Source organism: Manacus candei, unplaced genomic scaffold (assembly GCF_025592945.1).
Source record: "Manacus candei isolate 608988 ecotype Guabito, Panama unplaced genomic scaffold, ASM2559294v1 h1tg000174l, whole genome shotgun sequence".
Taxonomy (NCBI): Eukaryota; Metazoa; Chordata; class Aves; order Passeriformes; family Pipridae; genus Manacus; species Manacus candei.
Window position 1 is genome coordinate 578871 of NW_026138222.1, and position 26389 is coordinate 605259.

The window sequence follows — 26389 nt, forward strand, 5'->3', positions numbered from 1 at the left end:
CGGGCAACACAACTGCAAACTGCAGAGTTCAGACCACGATGTCTATTTTAAAGCAACAAGATACAAATCTTTGAAGAAAACACATCTAAGGGCCTGTTTGTGCTGGAGCCAAACGCTGCTGTAAATGGTGCGGTGAGACGACACCCGAGCGCGGAGCTCTCGGGGTTGAAGGGTTTAAAGGGCCAATTATCCCCGTGACAGATGCAAAGGAGGTTGAGGAAGGTGAAGAAAAACGGGATGCAATGAGCCAGGTGTGGAAAGAAGAGGAGAACATCTCCCCACGCTCCAGGCAGGGGTCACTGGAGACCACTGGAGCACTGGTGGGGCGGGAGAGCTTTGGCCCCACGGGCACCTGAGGGTTTGCTCCCTTTTTCCCTTGAGCTTTTTTACTCCATGCACAGCAAATCCTGCCACGTCAGCACATCAGTTCGGCCTCATTAAGTAGGACCCAGGATTTGGGGCAACATCTGCCTTTGAGTTGGGTTCCACAAACAGCTCCTGAGTCACCTTTGCTGTCGGACAAAGCACCAGGGACATGCAGACCACGAGGTGTCACACAGCCAGAACTTGCCAGGAGCAAGCCAGGGCATCAGTGGTGAACCCTGATCACCCCTGAGGGATGGAGATGGGGGAGGTTGAACCCCCTTTAAATGTGGGGTGCAATGAGAGGAACATTGGAGACCAGGCAGCTTCATTTGGCTGCCCACAAAAACGCTGGGCTGGGCAGAGGGGCCTGACAACAGCAGCTTGTAAGGAGCAAACTGAATTGAAGGGATCCAGGCTGCTTCCAGGAGAGGGAGGCAGGCCAGGTTTCGTGAAGAGCAAAGAAACGGGAGGTATCACCCCGCTGTCTCCTGCAAGGATTTTGACAGCCTTATGTGACATCCCCAGAAACAACAGAAATTAAATCGAGGCGAAACGCCTGCCAAGAGATGAAAAACTGATCAGAAACCTAATTCATGACTAACTGTCAGCCCAAAAATGTCTGCCAAATGGATTTCACAGGCCCCTACCCCGGGTTGGGGATTCAATTTTGTCATTAACAGCCGGGATGATGGAGTGCAGAATATGCTTATTAAATTCCTCGACGAGCCCGAGCTGGGAGGTGATGCAAAGTCATTAAAGGATTAGAATTGAAAGGATGGTTGGAAACTCAAGAACAGGGCGGTGGGAAGGGATTTAATCAATGGAGACAAAGGTAATGACAGCTCGTGCCCAGGGATGGAGGGATACGGAGCCAAGGCTCTTCTCCGAGGGGTTGGGAGAACAAGGGCCAAGGGGCATGGGGTGTGAGGGGGGAAACTGTGTCTGGGCAAAATGGAAAGGTTTTACATCAGGGGAAGGGATGAGGATGGGAATGAGGCCAAGGAGGGAGTGCTCCAGGCATGGAGGCTTTCCAGACTCAGCTGGGAACAGCCCCGAGCAGCCTCTGCAGACACGGGGGTGGCCTTGGAGCAGGGCAGGGATGTCCCCGAGCATCCCAGTCAGGGTGGTTCCACGACTCCCACAGAAGGCTGGGAAGCAGCAGGAAGCCACAGAATCCCAGAGGCTGGAAAAGCCCTCCCAGCCCATGGATCCACCCTGGGCCCCATCCCCACCTTGGCCCCCAGCCCAGAGCACTGAGTGCCACGGCCAGGCCTTCCTGGGACACCTCCAGGGATGGGCACTCCAAACCCCCCTGGGCAGCCCCTGCCAAGGCCTCCCCACCCTTTCCAGCAACAAATTCCTCCTCATGTCCAACCTGACCCTCCCCTGGCCCAGCCTGAGGCCGTTTCCCCTTGGCCTGTCCCTTGTTCCCTGGCAGCAGAGCCCGACCCCCCCCGGCTCCCCCCTCCTGGCAGGGACTTGCAGAGCCAGAAGGTCCCCCCTGAGCCTCCTTTGCTCCAGGATGAGCCCCCCCAGCTCCCTCAGCCCCTCCTGCTGCTCCAGACCCTTCCCAGCTCCCTTCCCTTCCCTGCACACGCTCCAGCCCCTCCAGGTCTCTCCTGGCTGAGAGCCCAGAACTGCCCCTGGGATTCCAGGGTCACTTTTACCAGCACAGGTGACCAAGGGCACCACAACCAGAGCAGGTCTACAGCAGCAAAGCCTGAACTAAGAAATCTTGTTTACTTATATCACCATTACCTACCCCAAAATATCCACAAAAACCTGTCTGGATGGATTTACCCTGGGGGGGGGGAAGGCCCACAAAAATGCAGCAATTAAAAGTACACACAACTTTGTGACAGAAAAGCAGCAGCTCTGACTGTTAAATTTCAGTGAAACCAAAAGGAATTTGAAGGCACTATTTTTAAATCCTGCATCTGATAATCCTGCGTGTGTAGGAATGGAAAAGTTCACGCAGGAGTGTCACGAGGACAAAGGAACTTGTACAAAATTGACATTTACTGCTCATTAAGAGCCTTGTCTGCTCTCCTCAAAGCTCCCCCAGGCGTGTTTGGGATGAGCCAACAGCAGTGATCCCACGGCTCCTCTGGCACACGGATCAGGCAGGGGAGAAATCACGACCTCAGGTCTCAGCTCAATACCTGAGTCACGTGCTCACATAAACAAACAAACCTTAGATCAATAGGAGAAAGAATTATAAAGGTTTGGGTGGGGTTTTTTTATTTTACAAATGTATCCCACTGAATTATCTGTTGGTATTTAAGACTTCCAGCACTGGGCTTACATTTTGATAGGTCCTCATAACCATCTGTATTGGCTGGAAAATCAATAAACCCCCTCAAAAATAAGAAGCTCACATGTTCATATTTATATCTATGTCTGTATTTATATTTATATGTCTGTATATATTTCTATATTTTAATATATTTTTATGTATTTCTATTTCCCTGTGCCCACCTTGGGTAAGTAAATGCCACAAGGCACCACAAACGCTGCTGAGGAGACACAGAAAAAGCCACATTTGATTTTGGACAAAAAACAGGACTTGTGGAAACCCCCAGGGGAGAAGGTTCCATCCCATGACTGGATGGTCTTTAAGGTCCCTTCCCGACCCAAACCATTCCACGATTCTAAAATCTGCCCTATGGCCACTGTGGGTGACCCACAGACCCTCCAGGAATGCACAGAGGCAGTGGAAGGAACCTCCAAAAACTTTTCCAGACAAGCAAGATCCACCTTCCCAGAGGAGTGGTGGAGTCCCCATCCCTGGGAGTGTCCCACAGACGTGTGGACGTGGCACTGGAGAACTTGGTGGTGGTTCTGAGCTGATGGTTGGACTCGACTACATTAAAGGCCTTTTCCAACCTTAAGGGTTTTATCTTGACAGTGAAAACACAAAGTTCAGGCTCCACGTCAGAAACGGGAGGTTTGGGAAAGAAAACTGGGAATTCAGCACTGTGACCAAGATAAAACCTGGATGGTGCTCAGCAGGAAACTGCTGGTACCTCAAACAGGCTGAAAAACACAGTGCAAGGCAGGTGGTGACCTGACCATGAGGAACTGGCCTTGTCCCACTTTTTACACGGAGCTAGAGACAACTTCTATTAAAAAAAAGGGGGGAAAAAATGACCCAGAGGTTCCAAGTGTGGGGTTGTCAGCATGTGACCCCATCAGAGATGGGATTAACCCCATCCCACGTGTCCCTGAGGAAGAAAACACTTATTATGTCCTTAAGACATGAGAAAACCAAGGAGGAAAAGGGAAGCAGGACTTGAGAGGAGCCAAGTGATGAGAAACCAAAGCTGAGGGAGGGTCTTACCCCCAGCTTGCACCAACCACCTGGAGCAGCTGGGATTGATGGGGAGAGAAAAGAGGACGGGGAGCAGGAATGAACCATTTGGAAGAGCCCCTGAACAGCAGCAGTTTGGGATCCTCCTGCTGTTTACAGGGAATTCCTGAGGTGGGGAACAGAATTCCTGTGCTGGCAGCAGATCTCCAGCCCCTCACCATCACCAGGCAGGCCCTGTTGAGAGGCAGGAGTGGCACAGATGGCCCAGGCTCTTTGATACAAGGCAGGAGAACCAGCAGCTCCCTCAGAGGGCACGGGGAGGGCAGACAGACGGCTTTGAGGTCCCTTCCAACCCAAAGAATTCCATGATAATGACCCAGCTACAATCCAGGCAGTTGGCAGAAGGGAAAAGAAACCCAAACTAACTTCTTTTGACCCACCTGGATGCAGCCCTGTGCAGGTGAACCTGCTTTAGGTTGGACTGGAAGATCTAGAAGATCTCCAGAGGTCACTTCCAACCCCAACCAGTCTGTGATTCCTCCCATCCAGTGCATTTTGAAGATGGAATATCCCACCCGAGAAATGGTGTCTCCATCCTTCTGTGAGAAGGAGGTATTTGGAAGGGCCTGGGGAGCTTGGGGAGTGGCTGCACCTGCACTGATGGATGAAAAGCCAGCTCAGAGCAATGGGAGAGTGATGTAGGTACCAACCTGGCTCAGGAAAAGAGAGGTGCAGACTGCCAGAAGTTGGGAAGATACTCTAGGAAAACTCTGGCCCTGCTCCTGCCTCCCCTGAAACCCAGAGCAGCCCAAAGAGGTGAGGCCACCAGCAGCAGGAGGTTCTCCAGGCAGCAGGAGGTGACACAGGAGGTGGCACATCACCCCTGCAACGGGCTGGTTTGCCCTGGGGACACAACCCAGGAGATTACAGGCCCTAAACCCTCTAAATTACTCACTGCTATCTTAAGTCATCTCAGGCCACTGACACCAAGGTATCTCATTAACAACAGCAATTAAATTAGCAGAGGTGTGTGCAGGGCAGTGGCCAAGGGGCCGGGGAGCAGAGGAATTTCCATGATTTCTGTGGGGATTGGCTCCCTCTGCCCTGCCCCAACCCCACCCCATTGCCATGGCCACGAGAAGACAGGACATGAGAAAACACCAGGGTTGGCACTGGACTTGATGTTTCCCTTTGCCACCTGTGTTACACAGCAGATTTCCTAGAAAGCCAGTCCAGAGTGTCACTAGAGCTCCTCTGCCCTCATGTTTGACTTCAGAAACTCAGGTGTGTTCATTTCTGTGGCAACACCGTCCTTTATTTCTGAGGAACCTGCTCCTGCTCCAGGGACTCTGTTCCTGCTCTAAGGACTCTGCTTCTGCTCCAAGGATTCTCCTCCTGCTCCAAGGACTCTGCTCCTGCTCCAGGGACTCTGTTCCTGCTCTAAGGACTCTACTTCTGCTTCAAGGATTCTGCTCCTCCTCCAAGGATTCTGCTCCTGCTCCAAGGATTCTCCTCCTGCTCCAAGGATTCTGCTCCTCCTCCAGGGTCTCTGCTCCTGCTCTAAGGATTCTGCTCCTGCTCTAAGGACACTGCTCCTGCTCCAAGGATTCTCCTCCTGCTCTAAGGATTTTGCTCCTGCTCTAAGGACTCTGCTCCTGCTCCAAGGATTCTGCTCCTGCTCCAGGATTCTTCTCCTGCTCTAAGGATTCTGCTCCTGCTCCAAGGATTCTGCTCCTGCTCTAAGGACTCTACTCCTGCTCCAAGGATTCTCCTCCTTCTCTAACATTTACATTCCTACAGCCAGCAACAACTTCTCCTTTCCCTCTCCACAACACATGGCCAGACGATCCGAGCTCAGTGTCCCACCATCCCACACGGCAGCACCTTCCCAGCCCTTCCCACAGGTACCACGTGCTCTCCTCCTCCCTCCTGCTCCAGCCATTCAGCCGGGGCCAGGACAGACATCCCGAACCAGAGGGTTTGTCCCCAGCCAGGTTTGGGAGCTGCCCTGGTTGGGGCAGGTCCATGGGAGGCCGTGGCCCAGCACCCCCCGCTCACCTGGAACGCCGTCTGGCTGTTGTAGTTCCGAATCTCCTTGCTGGCACCACGGAAGAGGAGCACCCGGGCACAGCTCTCCTGGCAAGGCGAAAGGGAAGAGACCATTAGCACTTGAGAGTGGTGGCAACACCCCAGCCAAGCCCGGGGGTCACCGAGCTCGGGAAGCTCCCTTGGCAAGAGCGAGGAGGGACGATCACCCCCCGTGAACTGGGCATCCCCAGCCCCCAGCCATGGAATCATGGAATTACAGGATGGTTGGGGTTGGAAAGGCCTTATAGATCATCCAGTCCCAACCTCCTGCCATGGGCAGGGACACCTTCCACTAGACAAGTCCATCCTCGGGGGCATTGGCACTGAGACCAACACACGTTCCCAGGTACTGCTGTTGCCTAAAGCTTTTTGTTGGTCTGGAATGCTCTGTTCTTCTCCATGGTGTTAATTCAACGTGTTTATGAGCCCCTGAACCCTTCAATGCCCCTCTCCCTCCCACCTCCATGGGCAGGGACGTGGGTCCAAGAGCCCATGACGTGCAGAGTGAACCCACCACGCCACAAACCGTCCCCCACCTACCACTGGCAAACCAAGACAGGCCTCAGTTTTTAAAGCATGGACGCCTCAGAAACTGGAAATTCCCTTTATAATAAAAGCTCACATAACACAATGGATAAAACTGTGTAGGAAGGAGCAAACCCTCCAGGAGAAATGCTCAGATCCTGCCCTGCCTCGCTCCGAGGTCAGCGGGGGCGTGAGATCAGAGGGGGCTCTTCACCAGCCTCAACTTCCCTGAGCTGAGTGAGTGACCACACAGAAAATGAGACAGAAATGGAGCCCTGTGCTGCCTGCACGGTCTTCTCCAGAATTCTGAGATTAGCAGGAAGAATTGAGGGCTATTTGTGAGCAGGACAGGACCCCAGGCCATGTGCCTGCCCTGGAGAGGGCTGGAAGCCACAGGATGTGCCCACCTCAAACTGAATGTGAGCTCCATGGCCAAATTAGAAGCCCCCACCCAGCAAACTTCTCCCTCCCAGCCAGTTCCAGGGGCCTGCTGCGAAGCAGGAAAAAAGAACTGGAGGAAAAATTACAGAGCAGGTTTGGAAGCAAAGCAGCAAAACCTCTTGGGAACGGAACAGATTAAACCACGGCCACTTGACTCTTGAGAAATCCCAACTCAGGCTGGTGCTGCAAACAGAAATAGCCTCTTGGACTGCACTCAGAGGAGCCCTGTGGATCTGGGAGCAGCAGGAGCGCTGAGAGGGGCCCCAGCTGTGGTGGTGTTGTCGCTGCCTCAGCCAGGATGGTGCCCCCCCGCCCTCCCTGGTGCCCCCGTACCTGGTTGTAGAGGGCACAGATGTGCAGGGCGGTGTTTCCTGAGGCGTTCTGGGCAGTCATGTCGGCCCCGTAGAACAGGAGGTGCTCCAGGTGCTGGACGTGGCCGTAGCGACAGGCCTGCCCCACAGCCAGGGGGGGAAAAAGGGAACAGAGGAGGATCAGGGAGTGGCAGGAAGGTGATAAATAAACCCCAGAACATCCTCTGCTGGATCCAGCCACACCCCAGAAGTGCAGTCAGGCTGGAGCTGTAACCCAGACTATAAACACAGACACACTGCTGCTCCTCACAGCTCCACACACCTGGGCACTCATGGGATAAATCACCTCTGGATCAACGGGAAAACCTGGATCAGCATCGTGCTGGTCCCAGAGCCTCCTCCAGACTGGTGGCTGTCTCAGTGTGACTGCAGGTGAGAGGAAGCCCTGAGCACACCCAGGCCAAGCAGAGGACAAGGCCCCACATCTCTGGTTAACTGGTGCATTTTCCTCTCCCTCTGGTCCATCCCAGGCCCAGCAGCTCCCAAAGATCAGCCAGGGAGGACGGAGGCAGCAGGGACATCACAAACACTTCCTGTTTTTCATTGTCACCTGTAGCTGTGCCAGGACTCATCCCTCTTGGAGAGGGGGTTTTGGGAGGCCACAGGCCCAAAGACAACCTGCCCTCCAACACGGGCTCATCCCCCTCCACCCAAAGGGAGAAGCACAAAGCTGGCTCAGGTCTCCTAACCCCCAATCCGTGCCTTCCCTCTGCCAAAGCCACTTGTTGATGTGTAGAACAGGGACAGGCAGAGCTGGGTTTGGAACCAGGTGCTGGACCAGGATCTGAAAACATTATCCTTTGAGCCAGGCATCATCTGGGGAGGATCCCAGACACTCCTGGGGAGGATCCCAGACACTCCTGGGGAGGATCCCAGACGCTACTGGGGAGGATCCCAGACGCTCCTGACCCAGGCCAGAAGAAAACAGCCAGAACACCAACCTGGGATGGAGCCAGAGCTGGCACAGCACGTCCAGCCCCCATGCCCCCACCAAGCAGTGCCTCCCCAGCCCGTGGCACCCCAGGGGACGGGAGGACCCCGTCCATCAGCCCCAGGACAGCGGTGCCCCGGGTGGATCCCACCCCATCTCCCACTGGATCCCAGCCCACCTGGTGGATCTCCTGCCAGCCGTTCTCGTCCACGCAGCCGAGCCGGGCGTAGTCGTGCAGCAGGAGCTCGCAGCAGTACGGGTCCCCCCCCACCATGGCACTGTGGTACAGGGGCGTCAGCCCCCGGCTGTCCTTGTAGTCCGGGGACGCTCCCAGGTCCAGCAGTGTCTGGAAGAGAAGAGCCCACCTCGCCCTGCAGCTCCAGGAGGAAAAACCTGCCCACCAGGAAGACCACCTGGGGATGCTCCGGCCACCCCCCCCTGCCCACGAGGCACCCCATGGGCAACACCAGAGATGCTGTGCCAGGAGGGGCAGCCAGGGGTGGCTCTGGGGGGTGCAGGGAGGGGAGGGTGGGGCAGTAGATCTGCAGTATATGAGAAACTGTGGTTTAAACACGTTTCAAAATGGCTTTTTGTATTTCTGCGAAGTCACTGCTCCTCCTTCCCGACACCCTCTGTGAGGGACTCTTATCTCCCCGCAGGAGTGTCCTGGGAAGATGTCCTGAGGTCTTCTCATTGGACCTTTTTAACCCCTTCCTAGTGGTTGTTAACCCCTTCCTGCAATTGGTAATTGGTTACTCTGTGAATCCTCCTAACCCTATAAATGTAACCCCCCCAACAATAAACTCTCTCTTGCCTCCTCTCCACGTCCTGTGTGCTGTCTCTGTGGCTACCATGGGACCACGTGGGTGGGGGGAAGAGAGAGCACCTCTCCCCTCCAGGCTCAGAGCCTGAAGAAACCCCTGGTGCTGGAGTTCCCCCTCCCTATCCACCCTCAACCGTCAGTTCCTCAGATGGAAATGGCACTAGAACTGGTGCACCCCACACCATACGGGGAAAGAGATCCAGGGGAGGGCAGAGCCCGGGGAGAGCCCCCTGTCCCGCTCACCAGCAGCGCGGCGTGGTTGCGGCAGCGCACGGCCTTGTGCAGGGCCGTCATCCCCTCCCGCGTCCGGAAATCCAGGTGGGCCCCCCCGTTCCGCAGGGCCTTGATCATCTCGGAGCTGAGCTCCAGCTGCGCCGCCGCCGTCAGGGGACACTCTGGGGGCACGGAGAGAGACACAGGGGTGAGGACCACGGGGAGCACACCCCTCACGGGCACCGGTGGGGTCCGGCGGGACGTGCCCACCGAGCCCCAAGTGAGTGAGGGTGACCTCAAACTGAACGGGAGCCAGATCAGCAGCTCCCACCCAGCGAGGTGCTCCTGCCCACCCAGTCACGGGGGGCTGCTCTGGGTGGGGAACAGGGGGGAAAATTATCACAGAATCACAGAATATGCTGAGGTGGAAGGGAAACACAAGGATAATGAGGTCCAACTCCTGGCCCTGCACAGGACACCCCAAGAGTCACACCCTGTGCCCCAGAGGGTCGTCCAAAAGTTCCTGGAGCTCTGGCAGCCTTGGGGCTGTGCCCACTGCCCTGGGGGAAGAACCTTTTCCTGAGATCCAACCTGACCCTGCCCTGACACAGCTCCAGCCACTCCCTGGGTGCTGTCCCTGGTCCCCCCAGAGCAGAGCTCAGTCCCTGCCCCTCCTCTGCCCCTGCCCAGGCAGTTGGAACTGCACTGAGGTCTCCCCTCAGTCCCCTCTTCTCCACCTGAACACACCAAGTGCCTTCAGTGTCCTCACACAGCTTCAAATCAAAGCCCTTCCCCATCTTTGTTATGGAACAGGTTTGGAAGTAAAGCAGAAGAAATTTCTTGAGAAGGGAACAGATGAACCCAAGGACTCTTCTGTGGCCACCTGCCCCTCGAGATACCCAAAATCAGGCTGGTGCTACCAACAGAAAGAGCCTCGTCCCAGATGGGATTCCCACAGAGGAGAGGGGCAGGAAAGCACTGAAAATTTAAGGAATGGCAGAAATGCCACTGCTGGCCATGGGAACACACATGTCTGGATACACCACTGATACAATGGGGAGAAGGAAGGGGTGGGAGTGTCCCCGACCAGCTCCCTCCTGAACAAAGCATGGATAAAGGGTTGCTGTCCTGCTGCACATCCAGGACCATCCCAGTGTTCCCAGGACTGCCCTGAGCCCCTTCACGTGTCCTGCATGGTCCTCATGGCCCCACATCACCAGGAGCAACCTCCAAGCACCCAATCCTCACCCCAGAGAGGGAGAACACCTCCACATACAGCAAAAATAACTATTCGAATTACAAATATGGCTTGAGATAGAAATTAAAAAAAAAACATACAAATATTCATTTTAGAGCACTGCTGTTAACTAAATTTTGAAATGAGATAAGAAAGTTGGACAAGATTCTGTGGCTTTGCTAAAACTCTCTGGGCTTTGTCTATAAGACACCAATAAAAAAAAAGAGGATTAGTGAAGATCGTGGTCAAGAGGGTTTGCCAGTGAGAGGAACCACCAATAGAAGTGAACATTATAGCTGGGTCTTCTACTTTATTTTTTATAAATTATATTTATTTACTATAAAATAATAAGTATTTCTTATAAAATATTTGTTATATTATAAAATAATGCTTATTTTAAAATAACACCTATTTTATCTTTATGGAAAGATAAAAGTGACAGAAAAGGCTTCAAACCATCCTGCAGTCTCTGTTATTAACACACCAAACTCAACTGACAAATCTGTCCCGTTATCTTGGGCCACAAAAGTCTGAGAAAGGTCCAAACTGGGTGTTTCTGAGGAACTGCAGCCAGGAACTTGTTCCCTAAATCTACTGTAACCACTAATCCAGGACTTCAGTGATTCCAGGCTGCTAATTCTTGGAGAAGTGTGAAGCCAAACAAATGCTTAAAGTAATTAAGGAGTGAGAGCAGGGGATCCCCAGCAGAAAACAGGGACCAGCCAGGGAAGACACTGCTCAGGGGAAGGGACCCATTCATGGGTGTGGGAGGGAGATGTGGGATGAGATATCCCAGGAATATCGTGGGCACAGGCTGGGAACTGGGGAGGCCCCCCTGGAATCCCGGGGGCAGTTCTGGGCCCTCAGCCAGGAGAGACCTGGAGGGGCTGGAGCGTGTGCAGGGAAGGGAAGGGAGCTGGGAAGGGTCTGGAGCAGCAGGAGGGGCTGAGGGAGCTGGGGGGGCTCATCCTGGAGCAAAGGAGGCTCAGGGGGGACCTTCTGGCTCTGCAAGTCCCTGCCAGGAGGGGGGAGCCGGGGGGGGGTCGGGCTCTGCTCCCAGGGACACCTTCCACTGTCCCAGCTTGCTCCAACCTGCCCTTGGACACTTCCAGGGATCCAGGGGCAGCCACAGATGCTCTGGGAAATCCATTCCAGGGCCTCCCAACTCTCCCAGCCACGAATTCCTTCCCAATATCCCATCTCATCCTGCCCTCTGGCACTGGGAAGCCATTCCCTGTGTCCTGTCCCTCCCTGCCTTGTCCCCAGTCCCTCTCCAGCTCTCCTGGAGCCCCTTTAGGCCCTGCCAGGGGCTCTCAGCTCTCCCTGGAGCCTTCTCTTCTCCAGGGGAACCCCCCCAGCTCTCCCAGCCTGGCTCCAGAGCAGAGGGGCTCCAGCCCTGGCAGCAGCTCCACAGCCCTTTCCCTCCCCAGTTACTCATTCCTGCTGTTATTTGTCCTCACATCATTTTGGGGCCACGGTTCCTATTGCTGCTCCCAGTCCACTCTTTGTAATCCAATGGTTTCCTGGTCTCCTCTCCCTCTCCTGCTGTTCCCCAGGTGTCACCCTTGTTAAAAATCCCTTGTTAAATATCCAGGGTTGCTTTTCTCTCTCCACAGCCTAAACCATCCCCCAGGTTTGAATCTAATTTCAGACCAACAGTAAGTTCTCGTGTATAATTTTTTTTTACCCCCTTTAAATGTACCTACAGGAAGCAACTGTGAATTTTTTCCTTTTAATGTCTTTCAAAGGCAGTGAATCTTTCCTGGAATATCTGCCCAGCAACCCTGAGAGGTGAACGATGGCAAATGGGGCTGCAGTAGTTTCCGACGTGGCTCTTCCCTGCCTTCCCACTCCAGCATTAAAATGGGAAGGAGAATATATCCTTCTGCCTCAGCACAGCTTAAAACCACTCCCAAAAGCAGCTTAAATGAAGATACCCAGAGGCTGGAGAGGCTGGAATGCCACATCATCCCGTGGGCTCTGCTGTCACGGTGCCACCACAAAGCACAGGGCATTTTATGGTGCATCCAGGTCATTAACTGGATTAAACTCTGCAGAAGAACATTTCTCCAAGCAGGGGAGCCCAGTTTGCCTTGAGGAGCTCCCAGTTCAGCCCAGGACAAGTGCTGAATTCAGTGGGAAGAGGGTGGTTTCCAGGCTCCTGTCCCTGCTCCATGTGCCTGTCCAGGCGCTGGGGCTGCCCCTGGCACACAGGGCGTGCTCAGCTGCCACTCTGCCACAGCTCCCCACCTTCCCATGTGGAAAAAAACACATTCCTGGCATTATTCCTCCTCTCCAAGAGCTTATCCCTCCTCTCCAAGAGCAGGTCACACCACCAGTGGCCACCACACCATGGAGGGGGTTTGCCATGGGAAGCTTGGCCACAGCTGTGGCAGCTGAAGGGGGACAAGGGATCCCTGGGAGGTAAATCCCAGGCACCCACAGATGGGTTTGGATGGAACAACCACACCAAAGGGTTCTGTGCTCCAACAGGGAGGTCTCCCTGCAGTCCTGCAAGCCAGATTTAAGAGCAAACCCCATGGAAAGGCAGCTCCTACAGACCCACTCCCAGTCAGGTTCTGTCCAGAACTGGAGGTACAGAAGGCAGCTCCTGAACTGCCTCAGCCCTGACACAATCAAAGTCCAAGTCATAAATCACCCCAAATCCCCAGACAAAATCCTTCCCACTCTGGAAGAGGAAATTAAGTATTAAATTAAAGCTGTTCTTTCTCTCTGTGTCCATCCTCTGCTTCCACCAGGACTGGCAAGGAGATGGTGCCCTCCAATGTGCCCTCCCTGGCTTCATCCTCAGCAAGTCTCTCCATTCCCAGGTTTCCTGTGTCTGGGAAGTCCTGGTGTCCTTCCCACTTTGGGCAAACCAACAGCTTCTTCCTTTCATTAACCTTGGGGATGGCACAATCTCTATTTGGAGTTGCAGAGTGAGACTTGGTTTAAGCCCCTTGAATATAAAACGAGACAAAATATTCCTCCATCCCTCCCCCTTGGCTTGGGGAACGTAAAGACAGAGCAGGAAGGACACAGAAAATTACATTTTCACTTCACCATTCACTAAAATCAAACTCTCCTCCACATATGTTCATTTATTTTCTCCCAGAGTGAGATGGCAAAAAAAAGGATCACGACTGACGGGCGTCAATCAAAGTGTTTCATGGAAACCTGCAGTGGGAAACAAATCAACTGAGAAAATCGTGGAATTACAGAACAACCTCAGCTGGAAGGGACCCACAAGGATCATCAAAGTCCAGCTCCTGGCCCTGCATAGGGCACCCCGAGAATCCAGTCATGTGCCTCATATCATTCACTTGGTGACAACACCAAGACCTTTTCCAGAAGGTAGAGATCCAAGTGTCCTTCCTAATCTTCCTTTTCCTCATGGGTTTGCACATAAAAATCCAACCTCAGGCTCCATCCAACCTGGCCTTGGACACTTCCAGGGATCCAGGGGCAGCCACAGCTTCTCTGGGCAAACCTGTGCCAGGGCCTGCCCACCCTCCCAGCCAGCAATTCCTTCCCAATATCCCATCTAACCCTAATCTCTGTCACTTTGAAGCCATTCCCTGTGTCCTGTCCCTCCATCCCTTGTCCCCAGCCCCTCTCCTGGAGTCCCTTTAGGCCCTGGAAGGGGCTCCATGGCTGCTGCCATTGTCCTGAAGTAAACACAAATCTTTGATCAGACCTGCAGGTTCCACAAGGCCTTGGATGGAGGAGCTCTTGGAGCAACCAGGGCTGGGCAATCCCATAACCAGGAAGGGCAGAGATGGATCCTGGAGGATGTATCTGAGAGGGTGCACAATGAGGAGGGGGCAGGCTGCCCAAGAAAACCTCCTCAAAACAAACAAAGCTCCCAAGCAAGGAACTGCTTAGAGGCTCCACTTCCTCCGTCATGGGATGGGTTAAGGTGGGAGCAGGACACAACCCAGGAGGAGGAACAGGAAGGGAAACCCCTCCAGCCCCTCCACCCAGCAGGAGCAACACGGGGGTGCCATCCCAGTGACACAGAGTCACCCCTGTCCCCCCCCAGAGCAGGGCCCAGCAGGAAGAGCTGTCCCTGAGGAACGACGGGGGAAGGCAGCGGCCTGTCTGCTCCCCACGCTCCTAAAGTCCTCTTCAAAATGGAATAGCGACATGAAAGTCACAAAAAATGACAGGGAGAGCGGAGAAAACACCTCCAAAGGAAAGGCTGGAGGAGTTGGGCCTCTCTTTAACAAAGGAAAGGCAGACTGAATGTTGCCTTGATCTTCAATTGGGAAGATCAAGTGTAAGGACACCTGGAAGCACCAATTTAAATGGGAGAGGAGTTTTAAACAGCCAGGGTGATTCACCAAATAACCAAGGAAAGGCAGGGATCTTCTGTTCCTCGAATCAGGAGGGATGACTTGGTGGAAAACACGTTGAAGCTTTGCCGAGGGAACACAGAGCGACACGCGGAGGGAGAGGAGCACCCCGAGAGATGCACGAGGTCAGGGCAGGGGGACAGCAGCTCCATCTGCTCTCGTGTTCCAGGAAGCCAGGAACAGTGATCAGCAGCTTTGTGTCATTCTTGTATGTTCACAAAACAGCTTGTAAAGCAAACAGGGATGAAGGGTTTCTCCACAAGGCTTGGCACTCCAGGAGTGTCCAAAACTCCTCCTGCTCCAAGGGTCTGTTTTCATAGAATCATGGAAAGGTTTGGGTTGGGAGGGACCTGAAAGATCACTCAGTTCCACCCCCTGCCATGGGCAGGGACATTTTCCACTAGCCCAGGTTGCTCCAAACCCTGTCCAACCTGGCCTTGGACACTTCCAAGGATCCAGGAGCAGCCACAGCTTCTCTGGGCAACCTGGGCCAGGGCCTGCCCACCCTCCCAGGGAAGAATTTCTTCTGTATATCTAAGCCAAATTTCCCCTCTTTCAGTTTGAAGCCATTTCCCCTCGTCCTGTCCCTGCATTTCCAGCTGAACAGTCCTTCTCTCACTTCCTTGGAGCCCCTTCAGGCACTGGAAGGGGCTGTGAGGCCTCCACACAACCTTCTCCTCTCGCAGCTTCCCTCTGGTTTTGCCCTCAGTTCTGAACCAGATCCAAACACCTCTTTGGGTCAAGGTGTCTCTCCTTCTCCCCCCTCTACATTTAACAGTTCTCAAGAGCCTGTTCCTTCCTCCTGTGACAGAACACCTGGGTTCAAACCTCACCAGACCCAAACCTCTCACGGCATCTTTGCACGCAGGACTCGGCATCTCCAACGTGATTCCCCCTGGAAAGCTGCATCAGCTTCAGAAGGGTGAGGAGCTTTCTTTACAAAAAAAGATCCCTCAAAATGCTTCCAAGGTCTTGGACAAAAAGGAAATCCCCCTGGAGCTGGGCTGTTTGGACACTGTTACTGGCTGAGTTTCACCCGAGCAGTTGTTCATGACGACGCTCTGGCAGGTTCAGGAGAGGCTTCACCAGCAAAGAAACAGCACAAACACTGGTTCTTGCCAGAGTTTGGCTGCATCTTTCACCTTCCCAGCTCAGGGAAGACCCTTCCCAGCTCAGGAAAGACCATTCCCAACAGGAATGGAGGCAGCCATGGATAAGAGAGATTAATGGTGTGAGTGACACCACACAGCACCTGATTTCCGGGCTGGAAAATGCTCTGGATCCCCTAAATTTCCCAGTACAGAGACAAAGTGTTTCAGCAACAACCTGACAAACCATCCAAGTGAACCAGAAACACAGAAAATTAATCATCTGACTGGAGGAGGGGTTGGAGACGTGCCCGTGATCCTCACCCAAAACTCCACAATAAATACTAATAAGCTGCACTTCTGTAAAACAGCAACAGCAAAAGCAGTAACTTCTCTCTCAGAACAAGACTAAGAGATGGGGGAAAGTCCTCCCTGGCTGCCCCTTGGTTCCCAAAACATCTGGAGTCTGAGTCTTGCTTCTCACAGGCTGGAACCTGCAGAGAACCCGACCAGACCTTGCTGGGTGAGCTTTGCTCAGAGACAGGAAAAATAAAGAAATGAAGGAGAAAAAAAAAAAATCGAGGAAATCAGAGGCCAAGATTTTGTTTTCTTGATGCCCAAAATACTTCTTGAACCTTTTGACTGTTTAATGGACAGATCCATGACTTGCCCAACTTTTCAGTCCAGAGGGAGCCTCACCTTCCCCAGAGTCCCACTGAGGGACGTGTGGACACACAGCTCGTCCATGTCACGCTGTATTCCCGCTGTATTCCCAGACTCTGGACCTCTGACACACCAACCATCTTCTCCCAAGAGTCCTCTGCACCCTCAAGCTCCCAAATCCCACCAGAGGACACACTGCTGAGAGATGCACCTCACACCTCCCCGTTCCAAACTCACCGATCACGAAACCTCCTCATAACCAACCCCTGTCCAAAATTCCCACTGTGTCCCCCGGGTACCTTCTCCCCCGGGCCCTGCTGTGCCATCCTGCCCTCCCTGGAGCAGGCAGGCTCACCTCCAGTATCCGGATCATGGAAGTTAGGGTCCAGTCCCTTCTCCAGGAGCCTGCAGACCTTCTCCGCGTTCAACATCTGCACGTACTCCATGAACTTCTTCAGGTTGGCCTGGGGGACACACAGCACAGTGTTAACGTCCCAAAAGGAGCCAAGAGGCCACCAGAGCAACACCCCCAACCAGGAGACCCAAGGAAACCACCAGGATAACGGGGCAGCACCCACCAGGAGCCACGGTCCGTGAGGATGTGCCACAAATCCACAGGGAAAACTGTCCTTCCATCCCTCTCAAGGCTGGAATTACCGGATCAACCCATGGAAATGGTCAAGGGCTGCCAGTTCCCACCCCTGTCTCAAAGAATCTTGCTCTCCCGAGGGCTCTGAGTGCCCAGATTTGCCTTTAATTCCGCCTGGTTGTGGGTTGCTGTTCCCTTTTTTTTTTCCGGTTTTGGAAAGCTCTGTTTGATGAAAACATTACTTTATTAAATTTCTAGACTCCAGAAATTGTGGCTCTGCCAGGCAGGAGGTAACACTTGGACAGGCTACAGTGTGAAAACACCCATCTCACACACATTCCAGATTTCCAGACCTTTGATTGCAGCTTGGCTGGGTTTGGTTGGTTTTTTTTTTTTTGAGCTTATTCTAATTCAACCCCACAGCAACTGACTTTAGGAAAGGCCTCTGGAAAGTGTCTGACACAGCAAAAATGCTGAGGGAAGGCTTTGGGAAAAGGTCCAACCGACTGGTCAGGCTGCAGCCAACAGGTCCCAGCAACACAGATATAACACCTGGTGAAAAAAACCTCAAATTCCAGCATTTTCTCCCTAATTTGATATGGAAAAATGATCTCTTTCATGAAGCAAAATGAATTCCAAAACGCTTCACTTCAATTTCCACTTTTAAGATTTCCACAGTTGGAAAACAGAAAAAAAAAAAACCCAACCAAAACCATCCTGAAAATATCAAACGGGATGAGAAACGTGTTTAGTTCTTAGAACAGAACTGGGACCACAGGATGGTTTTGGTGGAAAGGGACCCTAAAGATCATCTCATTCCACCCCCTGCCATGGGTAGGGACACCTTCCACTAGCCCAGGTTGCTTCCAAGCCCTGTCCAACCTGGCCTTGGACACTTCCAGGGATCCAGGGGCAGCCAGCACTGCTCTGGGCAAGAAAGTCTCTTCCCCAAGTCTTCCAAACCAAAGCCTCATCACGTATTATTTTGCAGAATATCTTGATTTTGTCAAAAATTAATTTTTTTTGGGGGGGGAACTTATTAATTTTAGAACAAATCCTGTGGATGAGCCTGCAGATCCCAAAACTTGGGAGCCACAAGTTCATCAGGTGCTACTCCTCTGACCCACCAAGGGGCCCACAGTGAGAGTTCAGGTTTCCACATCCCCCAGGTGAAACTTTCCATGGATGAGACAAATTAATGCTGGGCTGTGAACCTGCTTTAGCCCAACCCCAGCCTGTGTGTGGTCAACCTGCAGAACCAAACCCAAACCATTTAGCCCCTTTTCTCAGCAATCAGCACCCCGGGGCCAGGCCACGAACCAGATGTAAAAGGGTATCAACGTTTTAGAGCAACTCTGCTCCTCACAGCCCTCGGGGTGGGATGGAACCCACACAGGCACGGCACACAGACCGCTCCAGGGGCACAAAAGGGGGACATCCTCTCCAGGAGGTGCTCCAGGCAGGACAAGCAGTTCCCACAGCACCAACACTGATCACAAGCGCAGTGGGAGGACAACTGGAGTCAGAGGTAACAAGGCACAAGCCCTGATTTTTTGGGGGACAAGACACCCCCCCCCCAACCCTTCCTTCTCCCTCAGGTTCCCTCCTGTCTCACAAGCAACTGAAAGCAAAACCCCCCTCCTGCTGCCTGCAGAAGGCTCACAGCTGTGCCAGCAATAGCACAGACTTGACAACTCCAGCACCGCCTCCGGGATGCCATCCCAAATCCCAAAATTCCTCTTCCCAAACTGCGCAGGTTTAACCCCGTTCCTTCCACTCCCCCCTGCCCAGGAGCCTCTTCCCGTCCCGGTGAACCAGCAGTGGAGACCCAGCCCCAGGGATGACACTCCCTGCATGGCTCCACTGAACCCCCACGGCCAAGAACGGCTCTGCCCGTCCCAGTGGGATCCATGGGAGTGGTTGTGGGACACGTGGAGGTGGGAGCCGAGGAGGGGACACCCCACCACGTGTCCCACCAGCCCCACACAGGCGGGCACTGCACCTCGTGTGCTGCTGCCAGACACAGCCCAGGCATCAGTCCGAAGTTCTCCTCTCAGGAGTCTTCCAGCAGCTTCCCTGCACGACCCCGGGGATGTGCCCACCCTTCCCAACACCATGCCCATCAGGATTTCCAGCTTTCCAGGTGCTCAGGAATTCAAACCATGGTTTGTTTGGACCACAGGATGCACCGAGTCAGCTTTTAACAGCACGGACAGAAAGGAAGGTGAGGAGAAGTTGTGTGAGGAACAAAAAGGATATGGAGGGAGACACCCTCAGCCCTGGGATCTGCATGGAATCACAGGATCATTCTGGTTGGAAAAGACCCCTGGGATCAAAGGTGCTGTCCCACTGCTGGTCCCCACAGCCCCTGGTCCCCACAGCCCCCGTGCTCCACGCGGGCATCGACGGGGCTGCCACGGAAACTCCCTCGGGGGGGAAATCAATGCCCACCCTGCCCTTCCAGAGGCAGAACAAAGAAGGTTCATCCACCCAAGGTCTCGTTCCAAATCCACAGCCACGCTTCCAAAATTGTTTCTAAAGTCCAGAGACTCAACCAGTTCGTTTTTCCATAGAAAAATATTCTCTTTCTGTCCCTCTGCTGCTGTTGCCCATCTGCCCTCCAGCATGATCCAGATGTGCAGCTCCATGCCCAGGTTGCTGCAATTCTCAAACTTAAAACACTCCTGGGAGAGGGTTGGACAGAGCACAGCAATTCCTGATTTCTGGAACCAGATGAAGGTGTTTAGAGGACACCTTCCACCAGCCCAGGTTGCTCCAAGCCCCAGCCAACCTGGCCTTGGACACTTCCAGGGATCCAGGGGCAGCCACAGCTTCTCTGGGCAACCTGGGCCAGGGCCTGCCCACCCTCCCAGCCAGCAATTCCTTCCCAATATCCCATCTAGCCCTGCCCTCTGGCAGTGGGAAGCCATTCCCTGTGTCCTGTCCCTCCAGGCCTTGTCCCCAGTCTCTCTCCAGCTCTCCTGGAGCCCCTTCAGGCCCTGCCAGGGGCTCTCAGCTCTCCCTGGAGCCTTCTCTTCTTCAGGGAAAACCCCCCCAGCTCTCTTAACTTACTGGTTTCACTGAAGTGAGATTTCAGCTGCACTGAGGGTTTCTCCCTTCTTAAAAACCACACCTGCACCCAGCACTGGCAACAGGACAGTTGATGCAACATTTGCATTTCCAAGTACTCCTGAAACTGCCTCCTTAACCAACCCAAGCCCTGCCAAGACATCCCAGCCCTGTCCTTTCCTGGGCACTTTACAGCCACTTTTCACCAGGAACCAAATGCTGGTTATTTTCATTTTTCCACATAATTTTTTCACAGAATTGAAGAACCTTTGAGGCTGGAAAAGCCCTCCCAGCCCATGGATCCACCCTGGGCCCCATCCCCACCTTGGCCCCCAGCCCAGAGCACTGAGTGCCACGGCCAGGCCTTCCTGGGACACCTCCAGGGATGGGCACTCCAAACCTCCCTGGGCATCCCCTGCCAAGGCCTCCCCACCCTTTCCAGCAACAAATTCCCCCTCAGCCCCAACCTGACCCTCCCCTGGCCCAGCCTGAGGCCGTTTCCCCTTGGCCTGGCCCTTGTTCCCTGGCAGCAGAGAGTTGACACTGCATGGAAAAGCTCCTCCATCCAACTGTTTTCCATTCCAATTTAGCTCCAAACTCAGAATATTGCCCTTATTTTTTGGACTGATTCACCCAAAGCTGAAAGGAGATCTGAGACAGTGAGGACGCTTGTTTTCCTTCCCCAGTCTCTGAATAAAACCTTGGTGGGAAAGGAATGAGATCTCATTATTCTAAGAACTTGAGGGATTTGGGGCCAGGTTTTCAAATGAATTAAGGTGACCAGCCATGAAGAGAGAGAGCAAATGTCAGCCTCCCACCAAAGCAGGAGGAGCTGAGCAGATGCCTAAACCTCTTAAGCAATTTTGAAGTCTCACTAGATCCTTGCTGATTTCCTGGCACTTAAATACCTTTGAGAATTTGGGATGAGAACCACTCGCACAACCCAAATCTCCCTTTGTTTAAAAGATCAGGCAGCTTCAAACACGAAAGATATGTAGTGATAAATTTACTTTTCGCCCTCTGTGCCCAGCACATTCCAGCAACATTTATTTAAGCGATAAAGACACAATTGAAAATGTTACTTTGTTTTCGGGTTAATTGAATTTTGGAGTTATCCAAATGTACTTTGATACCAATCGAAATAAGGGGGGGAAAAAAATAATCAGAAGCTGGTAAAGGCACAGCATCCCAGTTCCTCTGTGTGCGAAAATTAAACCCCAAATATATTTATATGAAGCCACAAAAATATTTATATATATTTAAAGCTTCCATAAACACTCACCGGGTCTCCCTGTGAGTGAAACCCCCTTATTTAGTGATTTACAAATCGATGTCTGAACGCTGCAGCGACCAGAACAAAGTGAGCTTTTTCTGGGGAGCAAAAACCAAAAAAAAAAAAACCACCAAAACCTCCTGTAAATAAGATTAAAGCTCAGAGTTAGGCCTCGCTCTGCCTTTTTAAGGGGTGTTTTAAGTCTTTTCTCTCCAGGTGCCTTCACAGGGGGCAGGGTTTGGGGGCTGCAGGAGGTGGGATCTGTCTCAGGATCAAGGAGGTCTGTGAGGAAGCAGGGACAGAGCTGAGCTCACACCACCTGGAAACCCTCTGGGGAGCAGTCCCTGTCTTTGGGATCTTCTTCCCTGGGGGCAAAGCTCCCCGAGGAGGAGGAGGAGGAGGAGGAGGAGGAAGAGGAGGAGGAGGAGGAGGAAGAGGAGCCTCGTCAGGAGAGGCAGGACCCAGCGCCTCGAAGGGTCTCTGCCCTCGCCCTCTGCGCCCAAGCTTCAGCTCAGATCTCACCCACCCTCACCCAAAATGCCACCTCACAGTGACTCCTGAGCGAGTTTGAGGCACTTTCCCTTGTTTTTGCAGGCGTGTGGAGGAGGGTGAGGCCGGGAGAGCGCCAGGGCCCAGCTCCAGCCCCCCAGCTGGCGGCCGCCCGCCGCTCTCCATCATCCACCACCGGCACCGAACCGCGGGGAAAATCAACACCCTCCAGAGAAGAAAAGCTCATTGAGAGCAAAACTGGTGCGAGGGAACGAGCTCCTCTCTCTCTCTCTCTTGAATGGAAATGAAAGGGAATAAATGAGATATTCTTCGCGCGGGGAAATTATCCCGGCGCTCGCTGTTCCCAGCGGGCTGGGCGAGCCAAGCCCAGGCACCGGCTCGGGGCTCTGTGGGAGAGGGGAGGCAGCACAAACCCTTCACCCGGGTGTTTCCAGCAATCAGGCCAGGACTAATCTTTTCTCAGGGCCCGGTTTTCCCCCAGACAGCAGCTGGAATTAAGACAGAGCACGGGGCTTTGTGACGGGAGAGGCTGGAGCAGATCCACCTCCCTGTGGGGCAGCAGCAAATGGAGCCATCGATCCCCACGGAAACATCAAACTATTGACATCAAACTATCGACTTCCTGACACGCCAGGACAACTATTTAACTATTGTCTCAGCAGCTGCCCCCCCTCTCTGGCAGTGCCCTCCCAGCAGGGACACCTTCTCCGTGCAGGATGCTGGGGATGCTCCGGGATGGAGCCGGGTTGCTCCATCTGTGTGTTGGATTTGTGGTGACACAGGGGGGTCAGTCCTGAGCAGGCTGAGGGGGCACAGAGCCAGGAGGGGGCACAGCTGACCCCAACTGACCCAGGGGTGTCCCAGAGCAAAGGATGCCACGCTCAGCAATGACAGTTCGGGAAGCAGGAGGAAGGGAGGGATGTTTGGAGTGATGGTGCCTGTCTTCAGAGAATCACAGAATGGTTTGGGTTGGAAGAGACCTTAAAGCCCTCCCAGTTCCAACCCCTGCTGTGGGCAGGGACACCTTCCACTACACTAAGTTGCTCCAACCTGGCCTTGGACACTCCCAGGGATCCAGAGGCAGCCACAGATGCTCTGGGAAACCTGGGCCAGGGCCTGCCCACCCTCCCAGCCAGCAATTCCTTCCCAATATCCCATCTGACCCTCCAGCAGCTTAAAGCCAAGTCACCACCACCCATGACAAAGCCCTGCTACTCTGGGCTGGCTGAGCACCTGCCCTGGGAAGCAGGGACTGAGTGCCTGAGTTTTCTCAGGATATGTGTCCAGTTTTGTCAGCCTGTTAAGCTGCTTTGTCTCACCCCACCAGGTTTTTCAGTTTTCCCCTTCTGCTTCTCCCCAGACACACACCGAGACCCCGGGGCTGGTGCCAGTGGAGGAGGGTGGGCTGGATGGGCTGGGGTCTCATTCTCAGCCACGAGATCCTGCTGTCCTGCCCTTCATTCCTTAAGTTGTCCAGGTAGAGAAGTCAGAGACAAGCAAGAGGTCTCCTGATGCAGAAGGGTAAAACAGGCCTTTTTTGCACCAAATAAGACACAGCAGCTGAGGAGGTCTGATGTGTTCCTTGCAATTCCCGAATCCCTCACCCCTGACCACCTTCCCTTCTCTTCCCAGGTTCCTTCCCAGCCTCTGCCAGCTCCTTCCTGCTGTCTCCTCCTCCAGTGTATGGTTTGCATCCCACCCCTGGCCGTTGGCTCTCCCCTCACAGCACCCACAGCAGGAATGGCACCCGCCTTAAAGTCTGTTTTAAGTGTGATGCTCCTTTCCCTTTCCAGGTGGTAACATCCTGAGTCTCCTGGCAGCACTCTGTGGGCACTTCAGCAAATGCCAAGATTTCTCTGCACACGTTTTCCTTTAGAAGCACAACGGGATTGCCCTTTTGCAACACGGATTTTTGTGCACTCCCACTTCCAAAGGGGCTCCTGCAATTCACTGGGAAAAACAGCCTGTGAGAAATGTCAGTGCCTGCAAATCCCGAGGGGCACAAGGGGTCGAGGCTGACCCACACGTGGTACCAAGGCCCTTCATTATTGTGAGCAGCACAAGAACTCAGCTCTCCCACTTAGAACAAGACCACTGGCACACAGAAAAAGGAGCTATTCATTTCTTGTTTGATCAGTCACAGGTTGGACTCGATGATCTTAGAGACCTTTTCCAATCTAAATGATTCTGTGACTATCCCAGTGGCAGTTCAGAATCGTGTTTCGAGGTCTCCTGCCATTAAAAATCAGAATAAACTCTGAGAGTTTTCATGCGTTGCTTTGATTGGGTTGAGACCATCAACCACAGGGTGAAAGATTTCGGATGTCACAGCCTCAGGACATAATTACCTACAGCCTCAGGACACCCCACCATCCTGTCACACCTCAGGCCAGTCCTGCCCAGCCCTTTAAACCAGCACATCCCAGAAAATACATTTCACCACCCAAACAATTAGACACCGCTACAAATAACAGGGAAGCCCCACACCATGACCTGGAGGCATCACCCCTCCACTTTCCCACCTGAAAACACCAACCCTAAAGGCACAGACCAGCAGAAACCCCCAGCAGTTCCCAGCCCTTCCCTGGATCGGCCCCGAGCGTCTCCACACCGCGCAGGGAATAAACCCCCCACTGGGTCCTGCCCTGCCCCAGCAGCCCTGGGTGGGGTCAGTGGCAGGCCAGGACTGTCCCCCATGTCCCCCATGTCCCCCCACGCCCCCTCACCCGGCGGTGCCTGGCCCAGCCGTCGGGACAGAGGCAGTACCGTGCTCCCGGCTCGGGCTCGTCCCTGCTTGTCCCTGCGCTCCGCCAGCCACCGGCCCAGGGAGGAGCCCATGGCCCCGTGCTCTCCGTGCCCCTCTCACCCCGGATCCAGCTGCTGGGAGGCTGCACACGCAGGCTCCTCTCTCACCCTCTGCCAGGGAACGGCGTCGATCCGTGCCGGGCGAGTCCCGACGCCGCCGGCGCTCCGGCATCGCTCCAGCATCGCTCCAGAGAGCGGCCAGAGCGAGCACGTCCCCCACTCTCAGCCCTCCTGGCACTGCCCCTCGGGCTGCCCCCACATCCCACTCACCCACCACACCCCCCCGAGCTCCTCTCCTGCCCCCCTAAATGCCACGGCGCCCGCAGGCCCTGGGAAAGCGGCACCCAAAGGAAACGCTCCCGACAGAGGAGCAGAGATGAGAGATCTCAGATGTGGGGTTTGACCAGCAAGGGGTGGTTTAAAAATAAAGAAACAACGTGAAGGAGGTTTGGGGTTAAGTAGGAATTAAAGTGGAGATGAATTGAATCTTTAAGGCAGCCTGTCTGGGGCTGCTGAACACCCGCAGGGAAATCCCGGGGTGCTGCCACCGGCTCTCCCAACGCCAGGAGCCCCCAGCGCTCCCTCCAGCAGGAGAGCTCCCAACTCCCCTGGCAAGGCTCAGGAAGACCATGATTCACGTTTCCTGGCGCCAGGGAGATGCTGAGAGCTTTCCAGATCTGCTGCCTGGATATTCTTATGCCACCAGACAGAAGCCTCGTGACTTTGATCTGCGTGAGCCAGACCCGAACCACATCAGCGTTTTGTTCCGCGCTTCTGCAGCTCTGCAAACCCACGACAGAGGGCCTGCTCCTCCCCACAGCCTCTGGGGGAGGTCAAGCCCTTTGGGAGAAGGTTTTCTCCCTCTCTGCTCTACGTTTGTGGCTCCACCAGGCTCAGCTCTTGCTGTTCTACCTATTAGTTTAACACCCACGGACGTTGCCCGCCTGTCTCCTGCAGAGCAGATGTGACCACCACACAGACTGGCACAGGAGCCAGGGACAGATGCCCCATGCCCAGCAGCAACATGGGCTGCCAGGAGGCCGAGGAGGAGCCACAGGGCTGCCAGGAGGCCGAGGAGGAACCACAACCATCACCTTGCACAGAGGGTTTACAAGGAGCTTGTGATAACCAGCAACAAGAGATCCTGGCCAGTTCCACATCCCTCCTAAACAAAAACCCCCAAAGCCTCTCTGCACAGCCCCCCTCTAGCACAGATCCATCCCCAGGAGCCTCTCCAGGTGCTGCCAGAGCCCATCTCCCTCCTGTCCTCTATTTCCCACACACTGCTGGTCCCAACCTCCCAGGAACCACCAAAGTCCCCCTGTGCCACCTCAAGGCACAATTATGAGTGGCAGCAGAAACCTCCTGGTGGTTCCAGACCTCTCCACAATTCCTGTCCTTAATTTCTCAGGGAAGAAGTGGCATCATGGGACAGGGGACCAACGCAGCTGTCCAGGGGAGGGGAAATGTGAGAGGGCCCTCCAGATTTGGTCCCCTTTAACACCTCTGACCCTCCAGGTGGGGCACCCCTGGCTGCAGAGCCCGGTGGTTTTGGGGCCTTCTCTCCTCCCAGGAGACGCCCAGACAGCCCCTGCTCTCCAAACATCCCAAAGGTCCGTTCACTGCCGACCCTGACACGCTTCAACCGCTGCCCACGACACGAGGGGGCTGCAGGAGACCGGGAACACTCCCCCCTTCCCACATGGATCCCAGCAGCGAAAGCACGACCCAA

General features: G+C 54.1%; 1 protein-coding gene and 1 long non-coding RNA gene across 3 annotated transcripts in view; one reads left to right on the plus strand and one right to left on the minus strand.

Moving 5' to 3' along the window:
- Window positions 1–26389, minus strand: part of SHANK3 (SH3 and multiple ankyrin repeat domains 3) — a 265082-nt gene that overhangs the window by 179011 nt on the left and 59682 nt on the right. For both annotated transcript variants that reach the window (XM_051773642.1, XM_051773643.1), the window contains exons 6-10: window positions 16767–16875; window positions 9099–9250; window positions 8211–8378; window positions 7064–7180; window positions 5735–5812 (exon numbers count right to left, since the gene is read on the minus strand). In XM_051773642.1, coding sequence (XP_051629602.1) covers window positions 5735–5812; window positions 7064–7180; window positions 8211–8378; window positions 9099–9250; window positions 16767–16875 — 624 coding nt within the window. The remainder of the gene's footprint in view (window positions 1–5734; window positions 5813–7063; window positions 7181–8210; window positions 8379–9098; window positions 9251–16766; window positions 16876–26389) is intronic.
- Window positions 1–26389, plus strand: part of LOC127463830 (uncharacterized) — an 82948-nt gene that overhangs the window by 28095 nt on the left and 28464 nt on the right. The gene's annotated exons all lie outside the window — the stretch shown is intronic.